Below are 27,651 nucleotides of genomic sequence, written 5' to 3' on the forward strand. Positions count from 1 at the left end.
GAAAGGGCCGTTCTTCCGAAGGAGTATCTAAATCAGTTTATGACTGACCCTAAACATATCCACAGTCATATGGAATCCTCACTTTCTGTGAGATTCAAGCTAGAGCCTGGGAATGTGTACAGCGGGAGACAGCGACTTACGGCCCACGAGCCAAACCCAGCCCCCCTGCCTGTTTTTGTAAATAAAGTTTTATTGGAACACAGCCAACACTCCCTCATTTACATGTTGTCTGTGGCTGCTTCTGCGCTACAATGGCAGAACTGAGTAGTTGGGACAGAGGCCATATGGCCCACAGATTCTAAAATATTTACTATCTGGCCCTTACAATTTGTCAACCCCTCTTCTGCATAAGCGTGGTACCAGGAATGAGAATATGAATAAGAAACTGTGACTATGATCTCTTGAGACCGAAGGACTCATATAAAAATGACATAGCAAGACACATATAAAAATGGTCTTTCTTTTCGGTGCCTTAAAAAAAAAAAAAGGTATCTGGAATGAACACTCTTGATTTAGAACACTTTATACAAACTTTCCCTCCCGAGGTTACAAGCTCTGGGTTTTGCAGAAAACCACCAACTTCAACCATCATTTTGTCCTAGGTGCATCTGAGGAGTCATCTTTGTCAATTTCCTTGGGCTGCCAAATCCATTCACCAGCAGGGCCCGGGTTAAATGCATCTGGGAAGCAATAATGAGACTGAATATAACTGAGACAGCCTGACTAATGTTCTCTGGAGTACTCCAGCACTGAAAAAATAGTGTCCACTGCCCCACCCATGGGTCAAACAAACTATCTTGGCTTGTAGTTTCTGGTGGGGTTGAGGGAGTAAGATATCAGAGAGGAACTGCGAACTTGGCAAAAAGAGGAGAGTCTTTAAAATCCCAGGGCATGTCCTCGCCAGTTAATATATTTGGGCAAGGAGAATGCAGACATCTGATTTGAACTCTGCCTCCCTCTCTGCTCTCCAGCTGATGACAAAGTCAAACTCACTATTTCAAGGTCTATTGACATGAGCATTCGCCATTTGTTTCTTTCCAAAGCGGGCCCGGTTAGGGCTGCCGTATCCGGGGTAAGACACGCTGTGGGCAACTCCCTCCCCTCCATGCCAACTCTGATGGAACCCGGAATGTCGGTCAAGCACCTTTTCAAGGTCAACACTCAGGTTGGTGTTGAGGCAAATGAAGACATGACCCACCTTCAAAGGCCGTTGTCGGGGAACGGGCAAGATGGCCTCTGTCAAGCATGGGAGGCACAGAGTAGTGCAACGGCGGCCATCACCATCCCTACACGTCAGTGATGGTTGGCAGGCTCCCGGCCTCCCTTCACCGCATCACTACCGCCTCAGGTGGACAAGCAGGGACGACCTCAGGACTTTTCAGTAACAGCTGATGGAGCCCTCTTTCCTCCCCCTCCAGATGGCTCCACGGTCCCCAGCCCGCCCTGCCTCTGCATCCTTAGCGCTCCTGAATGTACTGTTCAGCCATCCAGGAAGCCCCGGCCCCACAACACGAAGGTCTCTCTGAGCACAGGCCTACAAGGCAGACCAGTTACCACGAAGAGACGAAGAGGAATCAGCATAAAGCCCCCCTCACAAGGCAACCAAAAAGTGAGAAGCCCTTCAAGGGAGCGGCGTTCCATTAAATACGACCAGACTTGCCCTTGTGGAGAAGGGATGTTACAGACAGACAGCGCGAGAAAAAATCCCAGTTCACGAGAAGGCAGAAATTTCTATCAAACAGGCCTTTTGAAATAACTTGCAAGTGAATTACGGCGGCTACTTCCTATGGGAGGGGAAATTATTTTAGGCGGCTTTCCAGTCCCATGTGCTCCTTTAATCTGAGTCATATGCAAGAAATATTTATTGAGGGTGGAAGTCTCCCCATAGGTGTGTTTCAAGTGCAGGCCGCACCGGAGCGCTCCAGTTAGCTCCATAAAGCTGCCTTAAAAGAACATGTGTAATGCGCTGTCTCATTTGCTTTAAACTGATTTCTCATTGCAAACAAACAAACCCCCTACAAATATCTGCTCTCCTGCATCACCAGCCTCTGTTGCCAGGCATGCTCCGAGTACTTGGGGACGCCACCATTAAGGTGGTGGTTTTCAATAGAAACTTGGCATTTATCATAGTGAGAGCATTATCTTCTCAACAGAAGCTGACAATTTGTCCTATTCCTCCCTTGAGAGAATCCAGGAAGATCGCATTTGCTTCCCCGGCCTGCTGTTTCTCCTACAACAACATTTCTTTGCCTGGAAAGAAAATATTGTGACTCCTTGCCATATTCCCTTCATTAGCATAAGAGGAAAAAAAGCCAAATCCTCCCATTGGCCTCCCCCAACAGTAGCTCCAGCTGGGCTAAATCTAGCAAGATCTTAGAGGCAGGACTTCTTTGGTTCAGGATTTGTCACAGAACTGATGGTTACAGAGGCATGGGGCAGACACTGGGAGGAGCCAGAAACAAGTCCTTGAGAAACTCAAAACCAGGGGCACCTGGGTGGCTCCGTCAGTTAAGCATACAACTCTTGATTTTGGCTCAGGTCATGATCTCAACGGTTCGTGAGTCCGAGCCCCGCATTGGGCTCTGTGCTGACAGTAATGAGCCTGCTTGGGATTCTCTCTCTCTCTTTCTCTCTCCCTTTCTTTCTGCCCTTTCCTTCTCACTCTCTCTCTCTCTCTCTCTCTCTCTCTCTCAAAATAAACTTATAACAAATAAAAGAAATTCAAAACCATCCATTGAGCACATTAGGAAGGGCATCATACAGATTACCGTAGGGAATTTATAGGAGGACAAATCTGGCGTAAGTTAGCAGTTTCGGACTTCGGATACACAGGGTGTATGTGTGTGTGTGTGTGTGTGTGTGTGTGTGTGTGTAGAGGAGGGGTGCACGCAGGGAGGGGACACTATTACTGAGCACCCACGTGACAGACACTGGGCAAACCTGTCTCTTTTTATTCTCATGGCGCCCCTGTAAATAAAATTGTATGCCCACTTCACAGACAAGAAATGAGGCTCCACAGAGCAAAATCACTAGCCCAAGGCTAACAGCCAGTGGTGGCCTCCAGAATCAAGTTCAGGTCTACCTGAGTCCAAAGTCCAGAATCACTCAACTCCATCCCACACGACCCAGACAATTTCCAAGAGCCTGGCAATAAATGCCAATGGCATCCCCCTGTTCTTTCGAGAGGGGGAAAAAAGGTACCCACAAACGAGTTCTCTCTGTCCACAGCCAGATTTCCCAACATCAGAGATGTCTGTGCTTCGGCTTAACAGTGATGGAGCTGTTTCTACCGCCCAGCCTGGATGATCACAAAATGACAAGTTGGGGAAGAAACTGCCCAGCGCTGACCTAGTGCCCCCACGCCAGGAAGCCCTACGCACCTAAGAGCCAACACAAATCCCACCGCAGACCCGACCTGATACCTCCCACTCAGCAGCTCCACTGCTTGTCTAAGACCAAAGATAGAAGAACAGGGAAGATGGTGAGACACGAAAAGATACATCCCATTCTTACCCTTCTCTCATCCATCCCTTTCCCAGGGCAGCTGGGTGTCTACCCTCTACACCAAGATCCACCTGAAAAGCTACCTGCTCCGTGAAAGGCCACGCTGGCCAGGTCCGCCCTGCCCGGAAAGCCCCTTCAGTTCCATTAAACTTTTACTGCAGGGTAGACATAGCTCATTTAGGGGCCTGGCTGGCTCAGTCAATACAGCATGCTGCCCTTTATCTTGGGGCTGTGCATTGGAGCCTCACGTTGGGTGGGGCGATTACTTAAAACTAAAATATTTTTAAGGGGCACCTGCCTGGCCGGCTCGGTCGGTGAAGTGTGCGACTCTTGATCTCAGGGCTGTAGGTTCGGGCCCCATGTTGAATGCAGAGATTGCTTAAAAATAAAATCTTTCAAAAATAAATAAATAAAATCTTATTAATAAATAAATAAATAAATAAATAGCTCCTTTATCCCGGGTTCAGGGGAGTGATGGATTCCACATAAAGAAATGTTCCAGATAACAGAATATATTCTGCATATACTCAGATAACAGGATATACTCTATATCCCTTAAAGCCTCGTTTTTAAAAAGAAAAACTAATTCCACCATGTGAAACTCCTTCTCTCATGTGTGGCACAGCTCTGCCTTCTGATACAGAGGGCCCATTCATTCTGCCACTGTTTGCTGAGCACTAACTACCCCCCAGGCACCGGGCCAGTCCTGGGGCCACACGGCGAGTCAACAGACCCAGCTCTACCCTGGTGCAGTGGACCGTCTACTCGGGGCAAAGAGGGTACACGTGTTTGACTCTTGTCTTGATAAACCAAGATTCCCATTATGGGTTCGCTCAGTTGTTGGTTTGTTTTCCTTAAGAGACAATCTGTCATTATTTTTATTATTTACTTGTTTGCTCTTGGCTGGTCCTCCCCGACCCCATCCTAAAACTTAAGTGACACGTGAGCAGGGAATCTTGTCTGTTTCGTTCACCGATGCGCCCTTGGCTCCTAGCTCAGTGCCTGCAATTCGGAAGATAATCAAGATCTGGTGAATGAATCAATGAACAGTGAATGATGCACGAGGCTCCAGACAAGATGCCTTCTGGACCTAATGAGGAAGGATGGCTATTTCCATGCACTAAATGGTCCCACAACGTGGTACTTTTAAAGATCGAAGTCTTGTTTGTTTTTATAGGGTTTTTTTCCCCTCCTCTTTACACTGAGTTTATTAACATCTTCCTACCCTTTAATAATTGCGATAAATTCAAAACCAGAAAACCAAGCTTATTAGAATCACATGTAAAGGAAAAGGAAAGAAAACTTAAATGAGGATGTGAAAAGCTCTCTCAAGAGGCTAAATAAACTCAATAAACAGATTAGCGAATCAATATATATAAATATATTCTCAACAAACATCAGCCAAATGACATTGGGACAATTTCCAGACAGTATCTCCTACCCCCACCACGAGTTTCATTCTTCAAACAAGTTTAAAGAGTTCATCAGCAGGGTCCAACCAGAAGAACTCTCTTTTGGCCCAAATCAGTTCAACGTGTTTTCCATCAAGGCCAGAACAACTCGAAGTGAATTCCACAAACTGGAAGCATCAGGGTAGCCGGACCAAAGTGGAGGCACACGCCGCAGAAAACGACAAGACACTGAATCTCCACCTTTAGGCTGGGAGGACCCAGGAAAGACTCCTCAATCTGTGTGACCCATAAGGAGGGGGGACGAACTGAGTGGTAGGCCCACCCAGAGGAAAGATGGAAGAGCCCGTGGAGTGCGCAGGCGCGCGCGCGCGCGTGTGTGTGTGTGTGTGTGTGTGTGTGTGTGCGCGCGCGTGTGCGTGTACGCACGTGTGTGCGCGCGCGCGCACGTCAAGTCAGGGCTACTGCAGGATAGAACAGGAAAGGCAATTCCAGAGGCTGAATCTGGGTCTCGGAGGATAAAATTTACAGCAGCCAGGGGTGCCTGGGTGGCTCAGTTGGTCAAGCACCCGACTTCGGTTAAGCACGCGACGTGAGGTCGTGATCTCACGGTTCGTGAGTTCCAGCCCCACATCAGGCTCTGCACTGTCAGCTCACAGCCTGCTCTGGATCCTCTGTCTCCCTCTCTCTGCCCCTCCCCAGCTTGTGTGCGCTTGCTTGCTCTCTCTCTCGCTCGCTCTCTCTCAAAACTAAATAAACATTAAAAAAAGAAGTAGAACACATCTTTCTACACTTATTTATTTTTGATAGACAGAAAGAGACAGAGCACAAGTGGGGGAGGGGCAGAGATAGAAGGAGACACAGAATCCAAAGCAGGCTCCAGGCTCCGAGCTGTCAGCACAGAGCCCGACGGGGGGCTTGAACCTACAAACGGCAAGATCATGACCTGAGCTGAAGTCAGAGGCTCAACCGACTGAGCCACCCAGGTGCCCCAGAACACATTTTTCTCTAAAAAAAAAAAAAAGAAAAACAAACTTACAGCGGCTACTACTTCTAACATTTATTAAGCACTTAGGTCTGTTTCTGGCAGAATGCTAAGAACTTAGAATACAGGTATTAGTGCATTTAATCATCATGACAGGCCTATAGGGTAAGTCCCATCCTGATTTCCATTCTACAGATAAAGAAATTGAGGAAGAAAGAAATTAAATGACCTGCCCAAGGTTACAGAGCTAATAAATGGGTGAGTTGAGTTTTATATCGGACAGTCTGAGTATAAAAATTCCCCGCCCTTATTACCAGGCAATAAGCTAAACAAGGGGGTCGGCAAACTATGGCCGAGGGCCAAACCCAGCAGCCTTGTGGTTTTGTAAATAAAGTTTTATTGGAACACAGCCACAGCCATTTGTTTTCATACTGTCTATGGCTGCTGTCATTCACGCTACGGTGGCAGAGCTGAATGGCTGTGAGAGACCATCTGGGCCACAAAACCGAAAATAGTTATTATCCGGCCCTTCACAGAAAAAGTATGCCAACCCCTATGCTGAACAGAAGTAATTCTCAATGTTTCTACCCAAGTATTCCTAATGGTCAAGTAAATTAGGGGACAGCCCAAATGACTGGGGACAGAGGCTAATGAAGCCAGCAGCTATCCTGAAATGTCTCCAAGTCTCACGGGTTTTCAAAAACAATTATGCAAATTTTGCATTCTGTGCCATAATATTTCTTCTAATATAATACGTTTAAAGCAAAACAACCATAAAGTCCTAGTTTCCTGGAAGGTGTGCCACAGTAATCCTACGGCACTGCACACTGCTGCTCGTGGGCACTGCATACACCTGAGGCAGGCGGCCCAGCGTGAGTGGCTCAGGTGGAACAGCAAACCCAGGTGGAACAGCAAACCCAGGACCTCTGCACCCTGGGCCTACTGCAATCCAGCTGAGGTGTGCTGAGCAGGTCATTTACACCCCCCCAACCTTCCTTTCCTAACTTTAATTTTTTTTTTAAATGTTTACTTATTTTTGAGAGACACACAGAGCGTGAGCAGGGGAGGGGCAGAGAGAGAGGAGACACAGAATCCAAAGCAGGCTCCAGGCTCCGAGCTGTCAGCACAGAGCCCGACGCGGGGCTCGAACCCACGAGCTGTGAGATCATGACCTGAGCCGAAGTCGGACACCCAACCGACTGAGCCACCCAGGCGCCCCATTCCTTTCCTAACTTTAAAACGATGAAATCGTCCTACCTCATGGGGCTGTCTGGACAGATAGAAGTCAAAAGACACATGAAAGCTGTCAACAAACAGGAATCTCGGGATCTGAGCACAGCTGCCAACTTCGCTGGAACGAAGAAAAGCTAGGACACCAAGAGATCCTCCTTTTTTTGCTACAAAAACACATATATCAAGGAAGGAAATGGGGGTGGTCTTTTTAAAAGATAGAAATCAAAAAAAATTTCTTCCCTATCAGCGAATCGGCCAAGTCTCTCTCAAACTCCTCCAGCAGGTGTCTGCCCGGTGCTCACCCTGCCCTCCACCCCTCCCTAAGAAAGCTGAGAAGCAGACCAGGAAGGCCACCTCTGGTCATCCCATAATCTTATTTAGATTTCCTGAAGTGAAAAGCCCCCTAACACTCTACAAACAATAAGCAAGTCTGAAGATATTTATCTCTGCTGCCAGTTATAAAAGACAGCCGGGGAGGGCGGGGCTGGGGGCTGGGTGGTTCAGTCGGTTAAGCGTCCGACTTCAGCTCAGATCATGATCTCGCTGTTCCCCAGTTCGAGCCCCGCTTCGGGCTCTGTGCTAACAGCTCAGAGCCTGGAGCCTGTTTCAGATTCTGTGTCTCCCTTTCTGTCTGTCTCTTCCGGACTTGCACCATGTCTCTCTCTCTCAAAAATAAATAAACATTAAAAGTGTTTTTAATAAATAAATAAAATAAAAGACCATGAGCAAGCTCAACAACCAAAAATCTCTAATTCACAGCGAATCTGATGGCACAAATTGCATCTTCTGCTACAGACCACCTGAAAACTGACTTCCTGTAAACAAACCACTCTGCTGGGTTTTTTAATCGAATGAATGCCTTACTTTGCTCTTTAACTACAAGGAACTCACTTTTCCCTACACGGGGCAGAATTTTTTACTTTCAAGAGACGGAGAAATAATCCCCAAGTAGGAGCCCAAAGGGTCCTACACTCCAAGTCAACGAGGAGCGCTTGCCCCAGGCCTGCGGGTCTGTCGGGGGCGGGGGTGGGGGGGGGGTGAGGAAGTCCTGCCTTCCACAGGCCAACAGCTTGTTTAACAACTTGCAGATCCTGTGCTGGCTCCTGCCCGCAGTGGCCTGGTGAAATCGGAAAGGCAGACTGTAAAAGGGTCTGAAGTAAGCGTTCTGGAACACACAGGAAGGAATATTTAAATCTGCCTGCAGGTGGTCAAAGAAGGCTTCAGCCCCTTTAAGAGTTTCAGGACAAGCGTCTCCACTTTTCTCGCCTCCCGTTTATTCAGGGCGACCAACTCATTCTGGTCTGTATGTCCTAGGTTCCTGGAAACTCGTGTCCTAGGCAAATCAGGACAGTTGGTCACCCTACTTTTATCCAGCCCTGCTCTTCTCCCTACCATCAGGGATAGGTCAACAATATTCATTGTTTGCCTGCAGCGTGTTGTGTTGCCTTCCATCTGCCTCGGGCCTCCCACCCCCCACTCGCAACAAGTAATCACCAACCCTTCCCAGTCACCGCCCCTCCATCCAGACTCTTCCATCCTGGAAACGTTCCCTGTCACACAAACGCCCCACGAAGAAGAAAGAAAGAAAAGAACTGTCACCCAGGCTGCGGAAGGTATGTGGGCTCATGGCGAAACAAATCCCACTTTGCCAGGAACTCCACTCTAGGAGGACAACACCAAGTGGAGAAAAATGGAGACAAGGATATACAAATTCAATCTATCAAATCTATTTATTTTATGCAAAGTTTTCCCGGTGCTTATTAATGCCAGCTTTCCCTCTACCATTTAATCTCTGCTTCCATTTCATTCTTGGAGGCCTGTGATTATTCTAATTCAGCATTTGGATGACTTCATTTCCGCTCAAGTACACCCAGGTCAACTTGGATAGAAAAGAAAGAGGAGGAGAAGAAAAATAATCAGCTAAAAGCTATTAAATATCAGCCGTGTGCCTCATGATTGGTTTTAAAGGCAGTGGTGAGGTTAGCAACAGTCAGAAACTCAACCCTTCTGCCTCTTTCTGCATATTAACATTTTTCTGGGGCTCTCACTCCTATGGCTTCGAATGTAAATAAAGTGCCGATTGGCAGCCCGCTTTTAGCTAATTCACAAACACCAAGTCTGAATATACAGAGCTGTAAAAATTTAGAGGGTGGTAACTTGACAGATCCGGCCGTTCTACAGAGAGACCAATTCTCAGAGGACAAAAGAAGGGGGAAAAAAAGGAGAAGAGAAAGAAAGAGAAAAGAAAAGCATACGCGACCCATGTAATGGGGTATCCAATTGACGGGGTGGGGGGTAGGCAGGAATCTCCATATCAATGTTCACTCCACCAGACAATGGAATGCGGTTTCTATGCCAAGTCTAAATGAACTGAGCGTTCTCTCCCATAAGAACCACTCCTTGCACCCACTGGCACAAGCTTGAACCACGGTTTCTCAGACACTTGCCATTCCCACTGAAGTGCGTCCAGGGGGAGAAAGGCTTGCTTTCTCATGCTAACAACTCCATTGTAAGTGACGTCTTCAGAGGCTGCCAGGAGGGCTCCGGGAAGGTGAGCTGCTGGAGGTGCTTGAGACCCCTTCCCCTTTCACAGCCCCCCACCCCCATCCAGGGCTCATTAACCCCTTCCTGCCTGGGGCCTCCCTGGCGCCTGGCCTTCCCCTTCTCCGGCCCCCTAGAAAAATTCAGTAAGGATGAACCAAGCGGGGAAGCACAGTTAAACAGCCAAGCCGGAAAGTTCGGGCCTTGTGGCTCTACCTAACTACGCACAGGAACCATGGAATTTGATTAGCATAATCTCAAAGTTTTCCCAGCTTGCTACCCAGAAGGCATCCTGTTTTTCTATTTGTGTATTTTAAAACACTGTTAACACAGCAATAATAATGTCTGTCTGATGCATTTGCCCAACAACGGCTGGCTATATTTTATACACTAAAAAGGAAATGTGAAGTTTTCCTAGAAACCTACTATTTCAGGAGCCCCTTTTTTAAGAGAGAGAAAAAGAGAGAGAGGGAGGGAGGGAAGGAGGAAAGGAGGAGGGAGGGAAGGAAGGAAGGAAGGGAGGGAGGGAGGGAGGGAGGGAAGGAAGAAAGAATTTAGAAGTCAGATCGCAAGGTTGGAGTGCCCAATCAGTTTCTAACTCAACTTCTTCCACTGGCTGCAGCAGCAATCTAGCCACAGAGGAAAAAGTTCATCAGGAAAACACAAAGTTGTTTGTGTGGTAGGAGGGTTTACCTGCACAGCCCAAGGATCACATTACTTGTGGCTACTGCCTGTTTGCTTGCAGGCACCTGGCCTAGGAAGCCGAGGCAGGCAGACGAAGGCGGTTCTCCTGTTTGCTCACTTCGACTTTTTGCACTCAGCAGCTCTGCCAGGGGTCAGAGGGCAAATAAAGTCCCCTCCCCCATATGACACACTTCCGAAGGGAGAGACTGACACAAACCAGACAGAGAATTAATAAAACATGAGGACAGTGTTGGCCTTGTTCTGGCTTATTACAGGAAGAAAATTTAACACAAAAGTAGCCTTCAGCACGGCAGGCCAGGGAGGGGAGAGCAAACGGGGCCCTTCCTGGTCCACTCCGCGGCCATAATTCAAGAAGGCCTGAGCAACCTCAGGGCTCTCCACAGCAAGGACGAGCAGAGGACAGGCGAGGCTGGGACGTGCCGGCCACTTTCCAGTGAGTCCACCCGGACAAACCACTTCAGAAAACAAACGCCTCCTGGGAGCTTTGGTGCCCACAAAGGACACACGGGGACTTTTGTTTTCCAGGCATGGTCTGAGAGAACCGCACGCCGCACGGAGCTCCATTTATCCACAACACACATTTGGAGGTGATAAAACATTACCTCAGAATCACAGTCCACCGTCAGGAATATGGTAAAGTTGCTTATTTATTTTCTCACAAATCTCTTGCCTTTCAAATTTCAAAGGCTTTATAATATTTTTATGCTAGATCTTAACTCTCCTCACACATACTGTATCAAAAGGACTATCTGAGCAGCGGCCGTGAACATCCCACCTGCACGTAAAACCCGGAGCTAGAAAATAATAGGTGTCAAACCCTTCCTTAGAGCTCACTCTCCGACGATGCCGCACACAAGCGGGATAAACGAAAAGATCTCATCGTATTAAAAAGCCAATTCATTCTTGCTTTCAATTTTTTTTTTCTCCAAAAGCTTTCAAGCACTGTTCTCTGTTCACTCTCATAGGCCCACACACAACCCCGATCCAATAAAAGGACACCGAAGGCCCCCTTCCACCTCGCTTCTGCGGGGCTCCCCTCGGACGGGGCCTGAAGGGCTCTAGGTCTCCACGCCGTTTCCTTGAAGACCTCTCCTGGCCATCCACCACAACAAGGGGCTGGCCCAGGAAGGGGTTAAAGCCCTCATGTCAAACCGCAAACTCGGGCACTGGCCCAGAAGGGACATGGGAACCGGGGCCTCTGAGTGATAAAGGCCGGATTGTAGCAGCCCACTGAATTGGAAATGACTTGTAGGCCTAATGAAACAGAACTTTGGCAGTAAAACAGAATGAAAGGAACCAGACAATAAAAGGCTGGAACAAAGGGTGCAGAGTCGCTTCGGCTTAGCAAAATAAGCTCACTTTGTTGGTGGGGAAAGCCAAAGCCGATTAGGATAAACCAACGACTGAGCGTAAGTCTTCCAAACTAATTACACAGTTCACCATGTGAAGTATAATTGGAAGCCTCCAGATGCGGGCTGCTTGGCTTTCACAGGAGTTACATAAAGTGAGAATTACCTAGCGAGCCCGGCACGGAGCAGCCCCTATCATCGAGGTGAGCAGCTGAAAGGTGCAGATCTGCTCCATCCGGGACGAAGCCGAGAATTCATTAAGTTTAAAGGCCTCTTTTTGATCTCCAAAATCCTATAAGTGAGAATTTAAGAAACCGGTACTTGAAGGAGGGGCCGAAAGGGGAGAAGGAGGAAGCCCGCACACTCGGGGCTTCTTTGATCCCAGTGCTTTTTAATTACCAAGCCGGGCTCTTCCGGAAGGCTATGCAGGCAGAATGGCGGAGAACCCTGCGATCGACTGTCTGGGTCTGTACGTGCACAGCGAGAGCACCATTCATGTGCCACTTTCCGGAATAGTCTGTGTACATCATGCCTGTACATATGAAATCGTGAGCACAGATAACGTCCACCAGGAAACCTGAAGCAGTGAAATAAATTGCTGCACATCAACATTCTTGACAAATGGACAAAACCCACTCCCTCCGAGTACAGGCTGCTTCGTGGTGAAGCCAGAGAGGGGGGCTTACAAACAGCAAAGAAGAGGCTAGGTTGTACAAAAGTGACTGTCTGGGCTCTCCCCAGCATGGACTGTGTGATCTCAGACAACTCCCTGACCTTTCTCAACACCAGTGTGGCCATCTGCCCGATAGATATTCCACCTTTCTTGCTTGGACAGCCTTGAGAATCGAATTTTAGAAGGCATCAAACAGCTTAGCACAAAGCACACATCCCCTGAAGTCAGAAACATCAACTTGTAGTAAAAGACGCTCTTGTAGTAAAATCTGAACTTCACAAATTCTGAGTCTTCGTTTAATTTAGATCAAGCACATGTAAAAAGGAGTTGGAAATACTCTACGGATCCCTAGATCTTACTCATAGGATGAAGATTCCGGTTTATAAATAGCAGCTTTTTCCAAATAGAGAATCCCTTCACTGTTCCTGCAACTTAAAGTCCAGAAATTAGCTCCACCACAGTTATGACTGTTTCACTTACTCTCTCACACTTGGTACTATTGAGAATATCTTGCTTTAGTTATGGTCTACAGATGCCTTAGATATCTATCTACCCATATACCCTCCTACGTATGTTTATTTAAACACATTTTCTAGATTATTAAATTTGCAAGCTTGAAACCAACCTTAGGAATAACCTAGTTCAGGAGTTGGCAAATTATGACCCACGAGACCAATGCGGCCCACCGCCTGTATTTATAAATAAAGTTTTATTGGAACACAGCCACATCCAATTATGGATTGGCTATGGCTGCTTTCTCCACACAAGAGCAGAAGTAAATGTTTATAACAGAGACCCTATGCTCTGCAAAAGCCAAAAATATCTACTGTCTGGCCCTTCACAAGTTTTCCAATTCCTTCCCTTAGATAAGAACCTGAGGCCAGGAAAGAAATGGCCTGTTAAGGTGTCACAGTGGGGTCACTGCACAGTCAGGCCCACCATGAGCACTTTGGCTAGTTCTACCTTTACCTTTCTCTAATGACAGCCATCAGAACAGCTACCCAGGGGGCGAGGATGGCCATCCAAGGTAGCAGAATCCTTATGCCAATGGCCACCCTTCATAATCTCATCTTAAATATAAACAAGTAATGACATCCCTAACCAGGGGGGTGGGGGTAAATTTCTGGGAGGAGGGTGGGAGAAAAGCACAAAAGGGTTTACAAACCTCCAATTTGAGTTATTTAAAGCTCCCGGTGTGGTGTTCTGCACCCTCTCTACTTACAGTAATGACATATTTAAACTCCCTGAGCTCAGCCCCATGATAGCAGTCTCACCCATCTTGACTGCCACCTGAAATAAACAGTTGAAGCAGCTGCCACCTCAGGCACGATGGGAAGGGTGACAGGAGTGAGGAATGACAGTGAGGGAAACCTAAAACGCGGGTGGCAAATCCTGAACGGAGGCCTGGGAGGATGGAAAGTTCTGGACATGGAAGAAGAGGAAGTAGGGTGTTTGGGATTTTTTTTTTTCTTCTTCTGGCTGCTATCCTGCCTTGCCTGGGCGACCTTTATTGAGACCCAACCTCCCTGGCCCTTATTGTTCACCTTCGTCAAAGGACTGGACGACACCAAAATCCACCATGCAGGTAAAAGCAGGCGACGATGTCCAATTGCCAGCACTGTCCCGGGACCACAGGGGGTCATGGTCTTTTCCTTTCTTTTGCATCCTCCCCACCCCAAGTCCATCCTGCGGATTGATCCGAGGTTGGAGCAGGACCCAAAGTTCAGGTTCTGCTATCAGACAGGCCTGGAGGGGAAGTCTGCGTCCCACACTGCCTTTCAAGGGTGACCACGGTAGCCTCCCAGAGAAGAATTCAACGAGGTAATATAAGTCAACGGCCTGACCCAGCACCCAACGCTTAGTACGGAATCACTAACACCACACCTCGCAGTTAACCAACTAAAAAGAGCCCCAAACCCCTTTACGGCTGGGAATGTGCACAAGTGTATGAGTCTACTTCACACAGGCGTGTGTGTGTGTTCTGTTTTCTTCACCCAGAACATAAACTATCGAAGGGTAGAGTCACTTTGTCACTTTGCCGCTGGATTTACTTAGCGCCTTAAGGCCCAGTGGCGGGGTCTCTTCTCTTTGGATCAGTCTGGATTCAAATGAATTACACCAGAATCCTGAGAGGTGGTGGGTGGGCCCTGCCCAAGGGGCCACAAACATAACACCGGCCACCAGCAAGAGGAGGAATAAACCCCTCTGAAGACAGACCCAGATAATACACAGAGCACGTGCATGAAACAAGCTACTAAAATAGGAGCACAGACAACGTTACGGTTCTGAGACATTCAAAAGTCTCCTTAGTCCTTTAATGACACACCTGATAAGTTTACACAGCCTGCTGGACTCTACAAATGTTACTGCTAAAATAAACTGAGCAGCTCCAGGCCCAGTGCGGGCCACGCCAGGGAAGACGGTCTGTGAACGCCTCCGTGACAACGGACAACCGTTCTCAGGGCAGGGGTGGTCGCTGCCCTGGGCCCGGCCGAAGCTCACAGAGCCTCCCACTGCTGGCAAACTGGTCCCAACCGGTAAGTGTTAATGAAAAAAGGCACAAAATCAGAAGAGAAAGGGGGAAGCGAGAGAGAAGCCGGAGGCGGAAACGTGCGGAGAGGTGTTGCAGGTACCGGCCTGTTTGGGAAACTCTCACAGTCCATCTGGGCAGCACCGGCTTCCCTGACACCCACAAACAGGCCCACGAGATTCCAATGCAGGTTATGGCTCAAGCAAGAAACCCCGCCTGCAAACACGTCTGCAAACACTACCCCTGCCCCCCGCCCCCCCGGGCCTGGTTGTAGCGGCGGAACTGGAGCGAAGGGGCTCACTCTCCCGAGCCTTCCGTTACCCAAGCTGGACCTGTCTCATTTAATTACTTCCAACCTCTCTCCAGAGGCAGGGTGGGGCTGGGCGAGGCAAAAATTCCACCCCCTCCCCCCCCCCCCACCGCCTCCCTGGTGCTTTAAATATGTCTTGAAGAGAAAGTACACGGTCACCACCACACTCAGCTATTCTCTGAAACCGGCCAGAATGAATCAGCCCCCAACGGGCAAGGAGAGGCAGGGCCACGGGGATGGCGTCTTTCACAACCGACCTGGAAGGGCAGTTAAGTGCCACTCTAAATGCAAGGCCGGCCCGGAGGAGGCTGCTTTCTCTTTGTTGCATGTCTCCCATCCGTGCAGAAATTGACTATTACCAAAGGCAGGAAAATCTCCTTTTGGAGGCTAAATAGCAGTCACGGCACTCCTCCGAGACGAGAGCTCACAACAGGACACGCCTGGGGACAGGGTCACAGCGGCCCATCGCCTTGGGCAAATAAATAAAAGCACAGAACCTTCGGACCAGTCGGCAGTCGGCAGTGCCTTATACCACCTAGGGCAAGCACGACAGCCGCACAGGGGGAACTGAGTGACAACGCTTAGGACAGGCACACAGTGTCTTCTCGGGACGCAGTCCTCTGGGGACACAGGCCTGTGCAGACCACCCCACACCCGGGCTCCCAGGACAATATCCACGACTGCTCAAAGATGAGGGAAGCAGAGGGTCGGTCCAGCCACTGCCAGCCTCCTGGGACACAGCAGCCAGAGGACGGGTGTCACACAAAGCCAGCAGGGCCAGTCTCCCCACAGGCTGCCATGCTGGAGCCCTGGAACAACGTTACTTTCCAAAGCCCCAGCTCCCCCGCCAACCAAAAAGAGGCTGAATTAAGCACATCACCCATGGTTACATGTCCCATCTGTCTGTCTGTCTGACTCTGTATAACCCGCACACTCTCACCCTCCGTTTCCTGACTGACTGGGAGGATTGTGTGTTGCTCCCAGCCTGTTCCAGCAGCAGAGCTCAGGGGATAATTTTACTTCTGTCTCACATACATTCTGACAGGTACAATCCCAAGCATCTTTCCCGAGTCTCCGTGGGCATCTGACAGGGGAAGGTTCAGCCACCAAAGGCCCCCGGGAGCTTCCTCTCTTAATGCATCTTCCAGAAAGGCACAGAAGGAAGCCCAGCATCGACTCACAGGCCTCTAGCAGCTTCCGTGGGAGCTCCTGTCCTGTGAGTCACGGCCCCGCATCCCTCCCCAGCCGCTGCCACCACCAGCTCCCAGCCCAGGCCCCACGTGGTCACCAAATGGCAGCAGAACCCCACTGAAAGGCTGCTCTGTCTGTCTGCTCCTGCAGGCACGCGGGGCACCGTGCCGACCACAAGCCGGACTCCTCCATGTCAGCTCCTGACAGATTTCACTTAAATCTTGACAACCAAGTTCAAGGACAAGGTTCTCGAGGACGCAGCTGCGGCAAAGGGGGGGGAGGGAGGGAGGGCACGGCAGCCAGCCCCACGCACCACTTACCTTGCCAAACTGCTCAAAGTACTGTTTTACATCCTCCACCACCGTGTTCGCAGATAATCCGCCTACGAATATTTTCTTTGTTCTTGTGACCATCTGCAAGAAACGACACGAAGAGGGCATGGGTTAACCAGGTTATCTGAAGCAACGCTCGCCAAGATGCTGAAACAAGCCGCTTTCCACGTTTCTCTAGGAAGGCAATTCTAGATAAATTTGAGCTGCGCGGAGCGGGCCCTGCAGACATCTCAGAATGCTGGAGACAGCCACTCTGGATTTCTCAGGCCTTCAGCCCACAATCTACGAGCTTCAGTTGCATACAGACACAGAGTGGACTTTGGAACCTCTTCGGCCATGACACGAAGCTTCATTCGGACTTCCAGCGCAAAGAGAAAAGCGGCATGTTCAAAGCTATTTCGAACCTGAGACATGTGAGCAGAATTACGTGCATAAAAACCTGTGGCCCAAAGTGCTGTAAACTTTGTCAAGAAGAAACTGACGCGTCATCCAAACGTATGGGCGGGCTGTCTACATGGAGCCGTCCCAGGTGCTGGTTTGTGTCCGCCAACAAGACAGAGGCTGACCTCCCACTCAAGGGTCACTCTCCAAGTGACTTCATTGGGCCATTGGGCCTCATTCTCCTTTCCCCTCTCGATTTGGCCATTATCCACCCTGATTCACCCTACACTCAGTCAAGGCCAGCCAATCCCCAGGTATCCAACCCTTTGTCCACACCAATCCTTCTCCCTGGAATGCTTCCCCATGCCTAAGTCTCCCATGGCAAGTTGTCACCATCCCGCAAGACCCAACGACCTTCTCCAAAATGCAAGTTACTATATAGTCGCCACATCCAGAAGCTGTCCCTATCTCTTCCAGAACCCTAACACTGCACCCGCCAGTCCCAGCACCCACTTCTTCCCACTTAGAGCAGAAATCATTGATAATCCTGGCTTTGTTACTTTTCCCCCCAGACTGGGAATTCCTGATTCTTCTCGGTACCCTCCACGATGCCAAGTCCACGGCTGGGCACACGGAAGCCCACACCAAAATGGTGGACGCGAAAACAAACGCATGTGGTCGTGTTTCAGAATTCCACCAGTTCCAATGCAAAGGGAAAAGCTTCAGAATACAAACGGTTCAGAGAAGGAGCCAGATATAGGTAGGCGCCAAAAGTGAAACAAGAAAATAAATGTTATTCTGAACACCAAGCTTACACTGTATGTGCGTGTATGTGTGTGTGTGTGTGTGTGTGTGTGTGTGTTTTAATGTGACATAAAACATTTTTTATTTAAATGTTCAATAAAAAAATGTTCAACCTCAGTGGGTACAGGGTCTCACCAATTTGGCTGCGTATGGTAAAAGCCCAACTCTTAACCTGATGGGAGAAGTTCTATCACAATGCACATCTGTATCAAATCATAATGTTTGCACACTTTTGTCAGGGACACCTCGATAAAGCTGAGGGAAAAATGTTTGATGAGACCATTCAAATAAAAGCATGACAGGGGCGCCTGGGTGGCTCAGTCGGTTAAGTGGCCGACTTCGGCTCAGGTCATGATCTCGCGGTCCGTGGGTTCAAGCCCCGCGTCGGGCTCTGTGCTGACAGCTCAGGGCCTGGAGTCTGTTTCAGATTCTGTGTCTCCCTCTTTCTCTGACCCTCCCCTGTTCATGCTCTCTCTCTCTGTCTCAAAAATAAATAAATGTTAAAAAAAAAAGTTTAAAAAAAAAAAAAGCATAACTGAAGGGGCACCTAGGTGGCTCAGTCAGCTGAGCGTCCAACTCCTGATTTTGGCTCAGGTCATGATCCCAGGGTCATGCGATCAAGCCCCGCTCCAGACTCCATGCTAAGCAGGGAGCCTGATTGGGATTCTCTCCCTCTCTCTCTCTCTCCTTCTGCCTCTCCTCCACATGCCTTTTTTCTCTATGTCAAATAAATATTCAAAAGTGAATAAAAGCATGACTGAAAACCCAAAATAAGTGAACAAGACAAAGCTCAGAATGGTTTTTAAAAATTCACAGTGGCATGTATGTTTATTACAATTCCATGGAGAGTGCCTAAATACGGGGGCCACGGCTGCCAGGATTGGCACTGTCCCCAAGGCAGAGACACACTGGCCGAGGGAATGTACCAGCCAAACGGTTTCCTACAAGAGTGCCCTGGCCGGAGCACCTGGGTGGCTCAGAGCAGGTTGAGCATCTGACTTCGGCCCAGGTCACGATGTAGCAGTTCGTGAGTTCGAGCTCCACATCGGGCTCGCTGCTGTCAGCCTGTCAGTGCAGAGCCCGCTTCAGAGCCTCTGTCCCCCTCTCTCTGCCTCTCCCCTACCTGTGCCATCCCCAAAATAAATGTAATAAATAAATAAACAAAGAAATAAGAGTGCCGTGGCCGAGTGGTTAGTGGCAGGCTGTGTGCAGAGGAGTGCCCCCCAGAGGTTTCGGCCCCACGCTCTGCACTGTGAAGTCCTGGACCACCAGGCCCACCTAACCCCAAACTCCCATCAATCAGGAAGCACGATGGCCACTAAAGGAGACTCTCAGACTTCAAGGAGCTCACACTTTGGCTTAGAGGCTTCCGGAAGGGATGTGTGCCACCACAGCCCGTTGACTGAGCCCCATCTGGAACGTCCTTGTAGTGGACATGCTGCACTATTTTAAGAGGACATTGTCCTAGCAATGCCACGCACTTCCTGTTGGCTGTGAGAGCCAGGCGGTGGTTCCATGTGCGTTCAAAGCTGTGATTTATCGCTTTTCGGCTCTCTTCAGATGAACGGGAGACGAGAGAAGATAAGGCACACGAGACGTTCTATGAAGATCCCACCCGCACCCAGTACCAACTCCAAGAGCCTCTCGTTAACGGCCGGACACCTTATTCTGCTCCCTCCGGTGGAGCAGGTCACCTCCCCATGACATTCTCAGTCCCTCTCCAGATGGACATCTCTCCCTACACTCACTGACCGCCAGCTTTGGCCACCTACCTTTCCTAACGTGTGCACTCAACAGACACATGAAGTGCTAGGTGTGGGAGCCCACGTTCCAATACAACGTGTAATTTAATCCACTATAAAATGGAGATATAATAATTAGCCTACCACGCGAGGTTCCTATTAGGACTAAATTAAATAACATATGCCAAAGTGTCTAGCAGGACACCAGGCAGATGCTAGATAAGTGGTCACCGTAACTGAATCCAAAGTCAATTACTAAATTCATCCTTCAAGCTCAGAATAGATGTGCGGCAGAAAGACACCTTGCACAAAGATCTTTGATAAATCCACTCTCGGTGCCCCCGTTCTCTTCCACTGTAATTTCAAAACCGTTTTCCTGCATCTCTACGTGATTTCGGATGGGCAGGGACTCCCAGTAGTTTCACTTCAGATTTTTCATTCTTTTTTTTTTTTTCCACCCAGCCGAGTAATTAAATATCTATAAAAAACACTAATCTGATCCACAAACATGCACTAATGGTGTTCTGAACTTGAAGAAACTCTGGAGAAGCATTCCATAAAATGAACCCCATGGTCCCATTTACGATTGTTTAGAGCCAGGTGGGTACAGAGCAGGCCCTATTTATATTCCAAATGTTCACATGGACCCAGATAATTAAACGAGTAACATGTCTTCATTCCAAATAACAGAAGTCAACAGAATGTTCATTCTCCAGTAACCGGTTGAGTGAAAAGGCCCCTTCTTACACCCTCTACTGCTGCTCAACAGCAGTAAACCTATCAAGCCAGAGCCCTAAACACTGGGGCAGACACCCAGCTATAAATCTGCACGGTCCAAAAAAAGTCTTTAAAATACTTTTTTTTTAGAAGGATGAGAAATCCCAGGCCCCAGACGCTGCGCCAAAGTGTCCGAAGTTACTAAAACATCCTCTCCAGGAACCGGCTCAGATGCAGTGATGGATCCCACTCTTCAGCAAACACTAAAAGGAAACTGGTTTAATCAAAACCTTCCAGACGTGAAAAGGCCAGTGGGAAGATGTGTAACACTCGGTTAGCTGCTCACCAATGGCTTGGCTTCAGGAGAGGAGGGCATGGCTTGGGGGGGGGGGGGGAGGGGGGCGCTGGCAGGGGACGACAGGGCTCTGCACGGTGACCTCTCCCGCTAGGGGCACGCTGGGGGAAATAGGAGTGATTTACTTCGGGAATCCTGATGGCATCACTGCTAAATGTACTGTGCACTGCTCGATGATTTGCATTCTGAAGAGGGACCCTGGAGCCAGGCAGAGGACTCTAGAATCACACATTCTTCCCTCTGTTTCCCTTCTACCTACCGAGGAGGGCTGGACGGGGATGTGGCTGCATGTTGTGCCTGGGCTCTCAGTGGGACTAAACGGAGGTCCTCAAATTCCCATCGATTATCAAAGCTTCTGTGTCCGAGTGTGCACGCGGGCGTGCCTGTGCGCGTGTATGCATCTGGGGGAACTCTCTAGTCCCGAGACCCTTAGTCTTGGCTTCTACTCGCCCCAGGAACCAATCAGCATCCCCAGAACTTTAACCCTCTTCTGCAACAGCGAGCAGGACAAGTTACCCACTAGTCTCCCTGACTCTATAATCCTTTGCATTATAAAAAGTCCTCTCTGCCCGTAGTGGAGAGAGCCACCTGTGTTTTCTTCCTGTGCCAGGCCCTTTGGGTAACTGTTTCCTAACCCACAGCCTTCACACCAAGACAGTACTTAACCACACAAAGCAAAGGAAGATGGCCCCCACATACCGAAATGCTGAGGCGGCCCCGGGCGGCCCCCACAGCACACCCAAATGGAACGAGCCACTCATCTGTTCCAGAGAGGGCTCACTCCAAAATCCACTAGGCAAGTGATCTTAAGTGTCCTTTCCATGGAGCTTTTGGTGGAAGGGTTGCAGAAAACACTTTGTATGCGAATGCTTTCCACTCTTTGAGACACTAGAAACCCACCAAGAGCCCTGCACCCCTTGTTGACAGCCACCTCCCTCAACAGATGCCCTTAATTTTATAATCTAGGGCGGCACTCTGGGAAGTGGGGTGTGTGTGTGTGTGTGTGTGTGTGTGTATGTGTGTAGCAAGAGGTGGGGGGAGTATTCAGGCTCTCACAAATCATTGCTGCACATTCTGCATCTAGACCCGTAATTTAACTAAACACCACTGCTCTCCACACCTCTTGGCTCCACAAAGAAAACCCCAGCACCCATTCCAGTTTGGAAAATTGCTGTTTACACATCAGAACTGGCCAAAGCCAGCTGCTAACCAGAGCTGCAAAGAACACTCCACCTTCCTGCTTCTAACCAGAGAGCTCCTTTTTTTTTTTTTTTTAAGTTTCAAAAAATCCCTTTAAAAAACTAGGTTTGCATCTGAAATGGTCACTCAGAGTGGGGCCAGCGGTTGTATTTTTAAAAAATTTTTTAACGTTTATTTATTATTGGGAGACAGACACAGAGAGTGAGCAGGGGAGGGGCAGAGAGAGGGGGAGACACAGAATCCGAAGCAGGCTCCAGACTCCGAGCTGTCAGCACAGAGCCCGACATGGGGCTCGAACTCACAAACTGTGAGATCGCGACCTGAGCTGGAGTTGGTTGCCCAACCAACTGAGCCACCCAGGCGCCCAACCCACTGGTTGTAGTTTTGTAAAAGAGGATAAAGTAGATGAGTGAGAGAGAGAGGAGAGGGAGAGAGAGAGAGAGAGAGAGAAAGAGAGAGAGTGTGTGTGTGTGTGTGTGTTAAAAGCAGAAGGTGGGGGTACTAGAAAAATTACTTTGAAGAATAAGATTGACAGGGAACACTTAGCTCCAAGAGCTTTGCCTCAAAGATATTTATTAGTTGTCACACAGGAAAACAACAATAACTGCAAATGTTTCTCATCCCGACAGATGCATGGAAAGGCAGGAAGTGGCTCTGGAGAGGCTTGAATGGGTAGGAGAGAAGCCCAAGGAAATTAAGTCAGCTCTTGCCATCACCATGTTCCTGCAAAGAGCTCAAATTCCCTCTTTGGTTAAAAACATGAGCCATCTTCACTGCCCAAGAGCGCAGGCTGGTTCACAGAAGCTCTCTCATCTGTGGGAGTCCCAAGGGGGAGACAGCCCAGGGAAGATGAGAGAACAGTGGTGCCAGGCAGGATTTTGCAAACCTGTCACCCCCGTTGTGCAGATGGAAAAATCAAGTCCCAGCAAGATGGCTCAGGTGTTGGTTAAAGGGAAGGCGAAGTGACACGGGAGAACGGACATGCCGGCAGATACTATACAATTCCATCCCAGCGTCTGAAACTGGTGAGCACTTTGTTCTTCAGATTCTAGGATAAAACTGTGCGTTATAATCAATTGCGTGTCGGTTCTCTGCATCTGAGAATTAAGCTCAATCTCTGTACGGCAAAGAAGCTATCGAAGGGCTAACTGGGGTCTCCGAAGTCCCGAGCTCCACATCCCCACTCCACAGGGAATTTCCTCCGAGGAACGTGCCCTCTAAAATCCCCAAGTTCCCCCAGTATTTTTTTCCATCCTTCCCTCCTCCCTCTAACACTCCTGCTACCAGCTCCATCCTATCTGAATCCGGTGGCAAAACTCACTTAGCAGACAAAACCAGAACCCAGGTCAGGTACCAGTATCTTCTCCAAATGATTCTCCAATCACGTGTGGAGAAAGACCGTAGTGGGCTGACCACTAGGCCCACCTAGCTCTTCAGAAACAGAGCTTTTTCAGACGTAATCGGTTTAAGGATCTTGAAAGGAAATCGTCGTGGGAATAGGGTGGGCCCCAAATCCAATGACTGGGGTCCTGACACAGAAAGGCCATGAGAAGATGGAGCCAGAGAATAAAGCGACACGCCTACAAACCAAGGGACACCAAGAGTTGCCGGCAGCTACCGGAACGTAGAAGAGAGGCATGGACGATGCCTCAGAGTCTCCAGGAACGAGCCCTTCCGAGCCCTGATTAAAGATGTCTAGACTCCCGAACTGGGAGGAGAAGACACTTCTTTCGCTTCAATCCACCCAGGCTGTGTTAGTTTGTTCCGGAAGCTCCAAGAAATGGATATGAAGGACACTACAGCCCTGGTCTTGCCTTTTCTTGGTGACCGTGGAGCCGGAGTCCACGTGGAAGCTCCGCCATCATGGAGGACGAGGACGCTGCACCGACAGGTGTGACAGTCTACACCTGCCCTCCCACGGAAGGCAGGCCACACTCATCACGCTCAGCGTGGAGCCTGCTGGGGACTCCCTCTCTGCCCCTCTCTCTGCCCCTCCCCGGATCGCACTCTCTGGCGTGTGCGTGCTCACTCACTCTCTCTCAAAATAAATATTGTTAAAAAACAAAAAAGTAAAATAAAATAAAGTTTTAAAAGGACGAATGGATGAATTAAGTTGTGATATATCCGTGTAACGGAATATTATTCGGCCACCAAAAGGAATGAAATACTGGCACACGCTACAACGTGGATGAGCCTTGAAAACATGGCGCTAAGCGAGAGGGGCCAGTCATGAAAGGCCACACATAGTGTAGGATTCCGTTCGCATGAAGGTTCATGACAGGGGACGCTACAGAGACAGAAGTACATTAGTGGTTGCTCAGGGCTACGGGAGAGGGGGCAAGGATGGCTATTAAGAATATGGGGTTTCGGGGCGCCTGGGTGGCGCAGTCGGTTAAGCGTCCGACTTCAGCCAGGTCACGATCTCGCGGTCCGGGAGTTCGAGCCCCGCGTCAGGCTCTGGGCTGATGGCTCGGAGCCTGGAGCCTGTTTCCGATTCTGTGTCTCCCTCTCTCTCTACCCCTCCCCCATTCATGCGCTGTCTCTCTCTGTCCCAAAAATAAATAAACGTTGAAAAAAAAAAAAAAAGAATATGGGGTTTCTTTCTGAGGTGATGATAAGGTCCCAAAATTGATTGTGGAGATTGCACACGTATCTGTGCTACACTAACAACCACTGAACTGCCTCTTAAATGGGTGAATCGTACGGCATATGAATTGTATCTCAATAAAGCTGTTCTTTTTTTTTTTTCTTGTCCAAGACAGGCCAAAAAGATCCCTAAATCAAGAGTCTGACTGCAAAAAGAGCTTAAAATAAACCCAAGTGCCGAAGAAAGTATGCTCTCCCCGGCTGCTTCATCCACCAGCTAATTCCACATGCTTTGACTCACCCCTGGTTGACCACTGGACAAAGGTGTAACAATATTTGATGTTGCCAACTGCAGAAATTAATTGAACTTCAGAGGAAACTAATTATAAATATAACCCCAAATGTTTCTCAGAGCTCTCTCTCCCCATCTACAGCTATTAGCCAGAGACCAGTAGGGTTCACGCTACCATTTGGCACTCCCCCCTAAATAGCTTTAAAATTGGAAGGAAAAAAAAAATAGCCTTCATCTATATGGGGCCGGAATATAATTTACACACAATTATCCAACATAGTCAGGTGACAACATTACCTCTGATTAAAACAACAGTAACTCACCTAAAGGAGAACTTGATCTTGTAATGAAATGATCAGCCTGCTCCAGCGGCCTCCCCCCCTCCAGCTCGGGGTGTTCTGCCTGGCTCCCTCCGAGGCTAATTTAAAAATACTACTTCCTCTTACCCTTAGGGGGAAAAGCTTCAGCCCGCTTGGGTGACCTGTCTACAGATTGGTATCAGAGAGTAATATCCTAGACGGAGCACTCTGACCGGGGGCTCCGGGAGGTAAGAGAAAAAGGGGCAGAGATGGAGTGTTGCCTGGGAAGTGACAGGAAATTAAGGATCACGAGCCACACGTCACCTGCTGCTGAGCGAGGTGGCTGGCTGGCCATCACCCCAATCCCAGGCACCCAAGCTGTTCCGCATCCACAGGTAGTTTCTCGGTCACTCGGTCCTTCTCGGAGCCCCCACCCCCGGAATACTAGCCACAGAGTGAGTCACGGGAGGCCCCGACAACACTCTCCAGTGTTGTAATGATTGCCGATACGTAGATGCAATTAAAACCCATAATCTTTTACAGCAGCGGTATTAAGCGAAATTAAGTAAGTACCCTTTACTGTTACTGAATTTGCAAGGAAGCCATGCATTTCTGCATACCAAAGAGGCGCCTCCAAAGTCCCGGCAAGGCAGCCAATGCAGATTCTTAATAAACCTCAGAAAGAGGTGGGGAAGAAGGGCCAGCCAGGATGGCTGGTGTGAACACGGTTCCTTCCACGGGTGCCTGCCACTCCCACCGTGGAGTCTGGCAGAATTCTCCTGAAGACCTGGAGGATGCCTCACTGAGGGGCAGGGCCCTGGAAAAGCTGACGCCGATGGTCAGGGGGCCCCACGGCTAAAGCAGAGGTCCAAGGTGATCCGGCCTACGGCAGTGCTCCAAATGAAACAACAACAATAACTTTCAAACATGTTCTCTCTGTCCACCTGCTTGCATTTTCAGGCACACCTGTGTAGACAGAGGTAGACGAAATAACCACCCTGGTGGGTGAGATGAGATTAGGTCAACTTTCTTAACAGTTCTGGTCCTCACATCGCCCTGAAAAATGGGCCTAAAAGCCTGGCCTGGGTAACATAAACTGAGGCAGCAAATGTGGAATTAGAACTCCAAGAAGGCTGCCCACAGGAGTTCCTACACCCTCCAAGAAGGGCAGGAAGGAAAGCCTGGCCTCGGAGCCCAGGCCTCCAACACTAACCCTTCTGGGGGATTCTCTCCAGCTCCAGCCTCCCCGGTGCCTATGTGCAGGCCTACGTATCTCAGGTCACCCGGGTAGCAACCACCAGAGAGACGTTTTTTTCTCCACAGAAGTTCGGTGCTTCCAAGTTTGCTGGAACCAGAAGTAAACACCCACTCCTCGCCCGGCCGCCTCAGGGAGCCCTGCCTCCTCCACAGGGCGCTTCGGAAACCTCTAGGGACAGGCTGAAGAGCCACGTCAGAAAGCACGGTCAGATGCTTGGTTGAGGAAAAGCAAGCTTCGGAGGGTACTCTGCATTCTGCATTCTGGGAAGGACTGCCCGAGACAGAGAAACTTCTAGAACCCACCCCGGTGAGACATGACAGCAACAACTACACGGCTCTTCTCAGGAGGGAAAGCATTAAAAACTTTGCTGGCAGGCAGGCTCTGAAGCCAAGGCAGCCCATCCCCCAAACCCTCCAGTTGATTTCTTGAAAGGAACAAATGGCAGCCTTAACCCTTAGCCTTGATTACCTTCATTAGCATATTTTAGATGCACGGCAATCAGTTCTTGATGAGCAAGTTTCACCTAATCCACAGAGCTGGGCCAGGCTGCAGGTAGCACCGGGTGCTCGACCCAGCAGCGCCTCAGAATCTCCCGGGGTGTCTTGTAAACCTAGCGATACCGGCCCCGCCCTCGGGATGCCGATCTCATTGGTCTGCGGTGAGGCCTGGGTAATTTTTAAACACTCTCCAGAAGATTCTACTGTGCCGGCAGGGCTCTAAGGAGAAGCCACTGGAAGCTGGGAGCACTGGCTTGAGTCCCAACTCAGCCACTTCCTTAGTGTCATTGTAGGCAAGCCATGTGCAAAGTGGGGGCAACAGCTACATGCCCCAGAGCCGCGATAGGCCCCGCAAGACGAAGTGTATGAACTTCCTGGCACATAGTAGGTTCTCAAAAGATGACTGAATTACAGGAGAGGGATGCCAGAGACCAAAGGGTACAAGAAGACACTGTAGAGAACGGTCCTTGGTGGCAAGACATCCTCATTCATTCATTCTGTCATCAAAGGTGTTTTGAGGACCTACTGTGTGCCAATCATTGTGCCAGGCTCTGTGCATGTGAAGTCTGCTCTGAAGATGCTTCCTGTCAAGTAAGAGGCTGTGTTACGGTAGCAAGGTGGGGCTTTGGGAGCACAGGGCCGGGCAGGACTTGAGGCCTGAAGGTCAGCAGCCGGGAGCCAGGACAGAAAGGGAAGAAGGATCTGCCCGGCGGGAGCAGCAACATCTTCAACATTCACCACAGGGCTGCAAGCGGACC

General features: G+C 49.3%; 1 protein-coding gene across 4 annotated transcripts in view; it reads right to left on the reverse strand.

Moving 5' to 3' along the window:
• Positions 1–27,651, reverse strand: part of MSI2 (musashi RNA binding protein 2) — a 394,401-nt gene that overhangs the window by 244,031 nt on the left and 122,719 nt on the right. For all 4 annotated transcript variants that reach the window (XM_047833111.1, XM_047833110.1, XM_047833112.1 and 1 more), the window contains exon 6: positions 16,751–16,843. In XM_047833111.1, coding sequence (XP_047689067.1) covers positions 16,751–16,843 — 93 coding nt within the window. The remainder of the gene's footprint in view (positions 1–16,750; positions 16,844–27,651) is intronic.

The sequence above is a fragment of the Prionailurus viverrinus genome, chromosome E1 (assembly GCF_022837055.1).
Source record: "Prionailurus viverrinus isolate Anna chromosome E1, UM_Priviv_1.0, whole genome shotgun sequence".
Taxonomy (NCBI): Eukaryota; Metazoa; Chordata; class Mammalia; order Carnivora; family Felidae; genus Prionailurus; species Prionailurus viverrinus.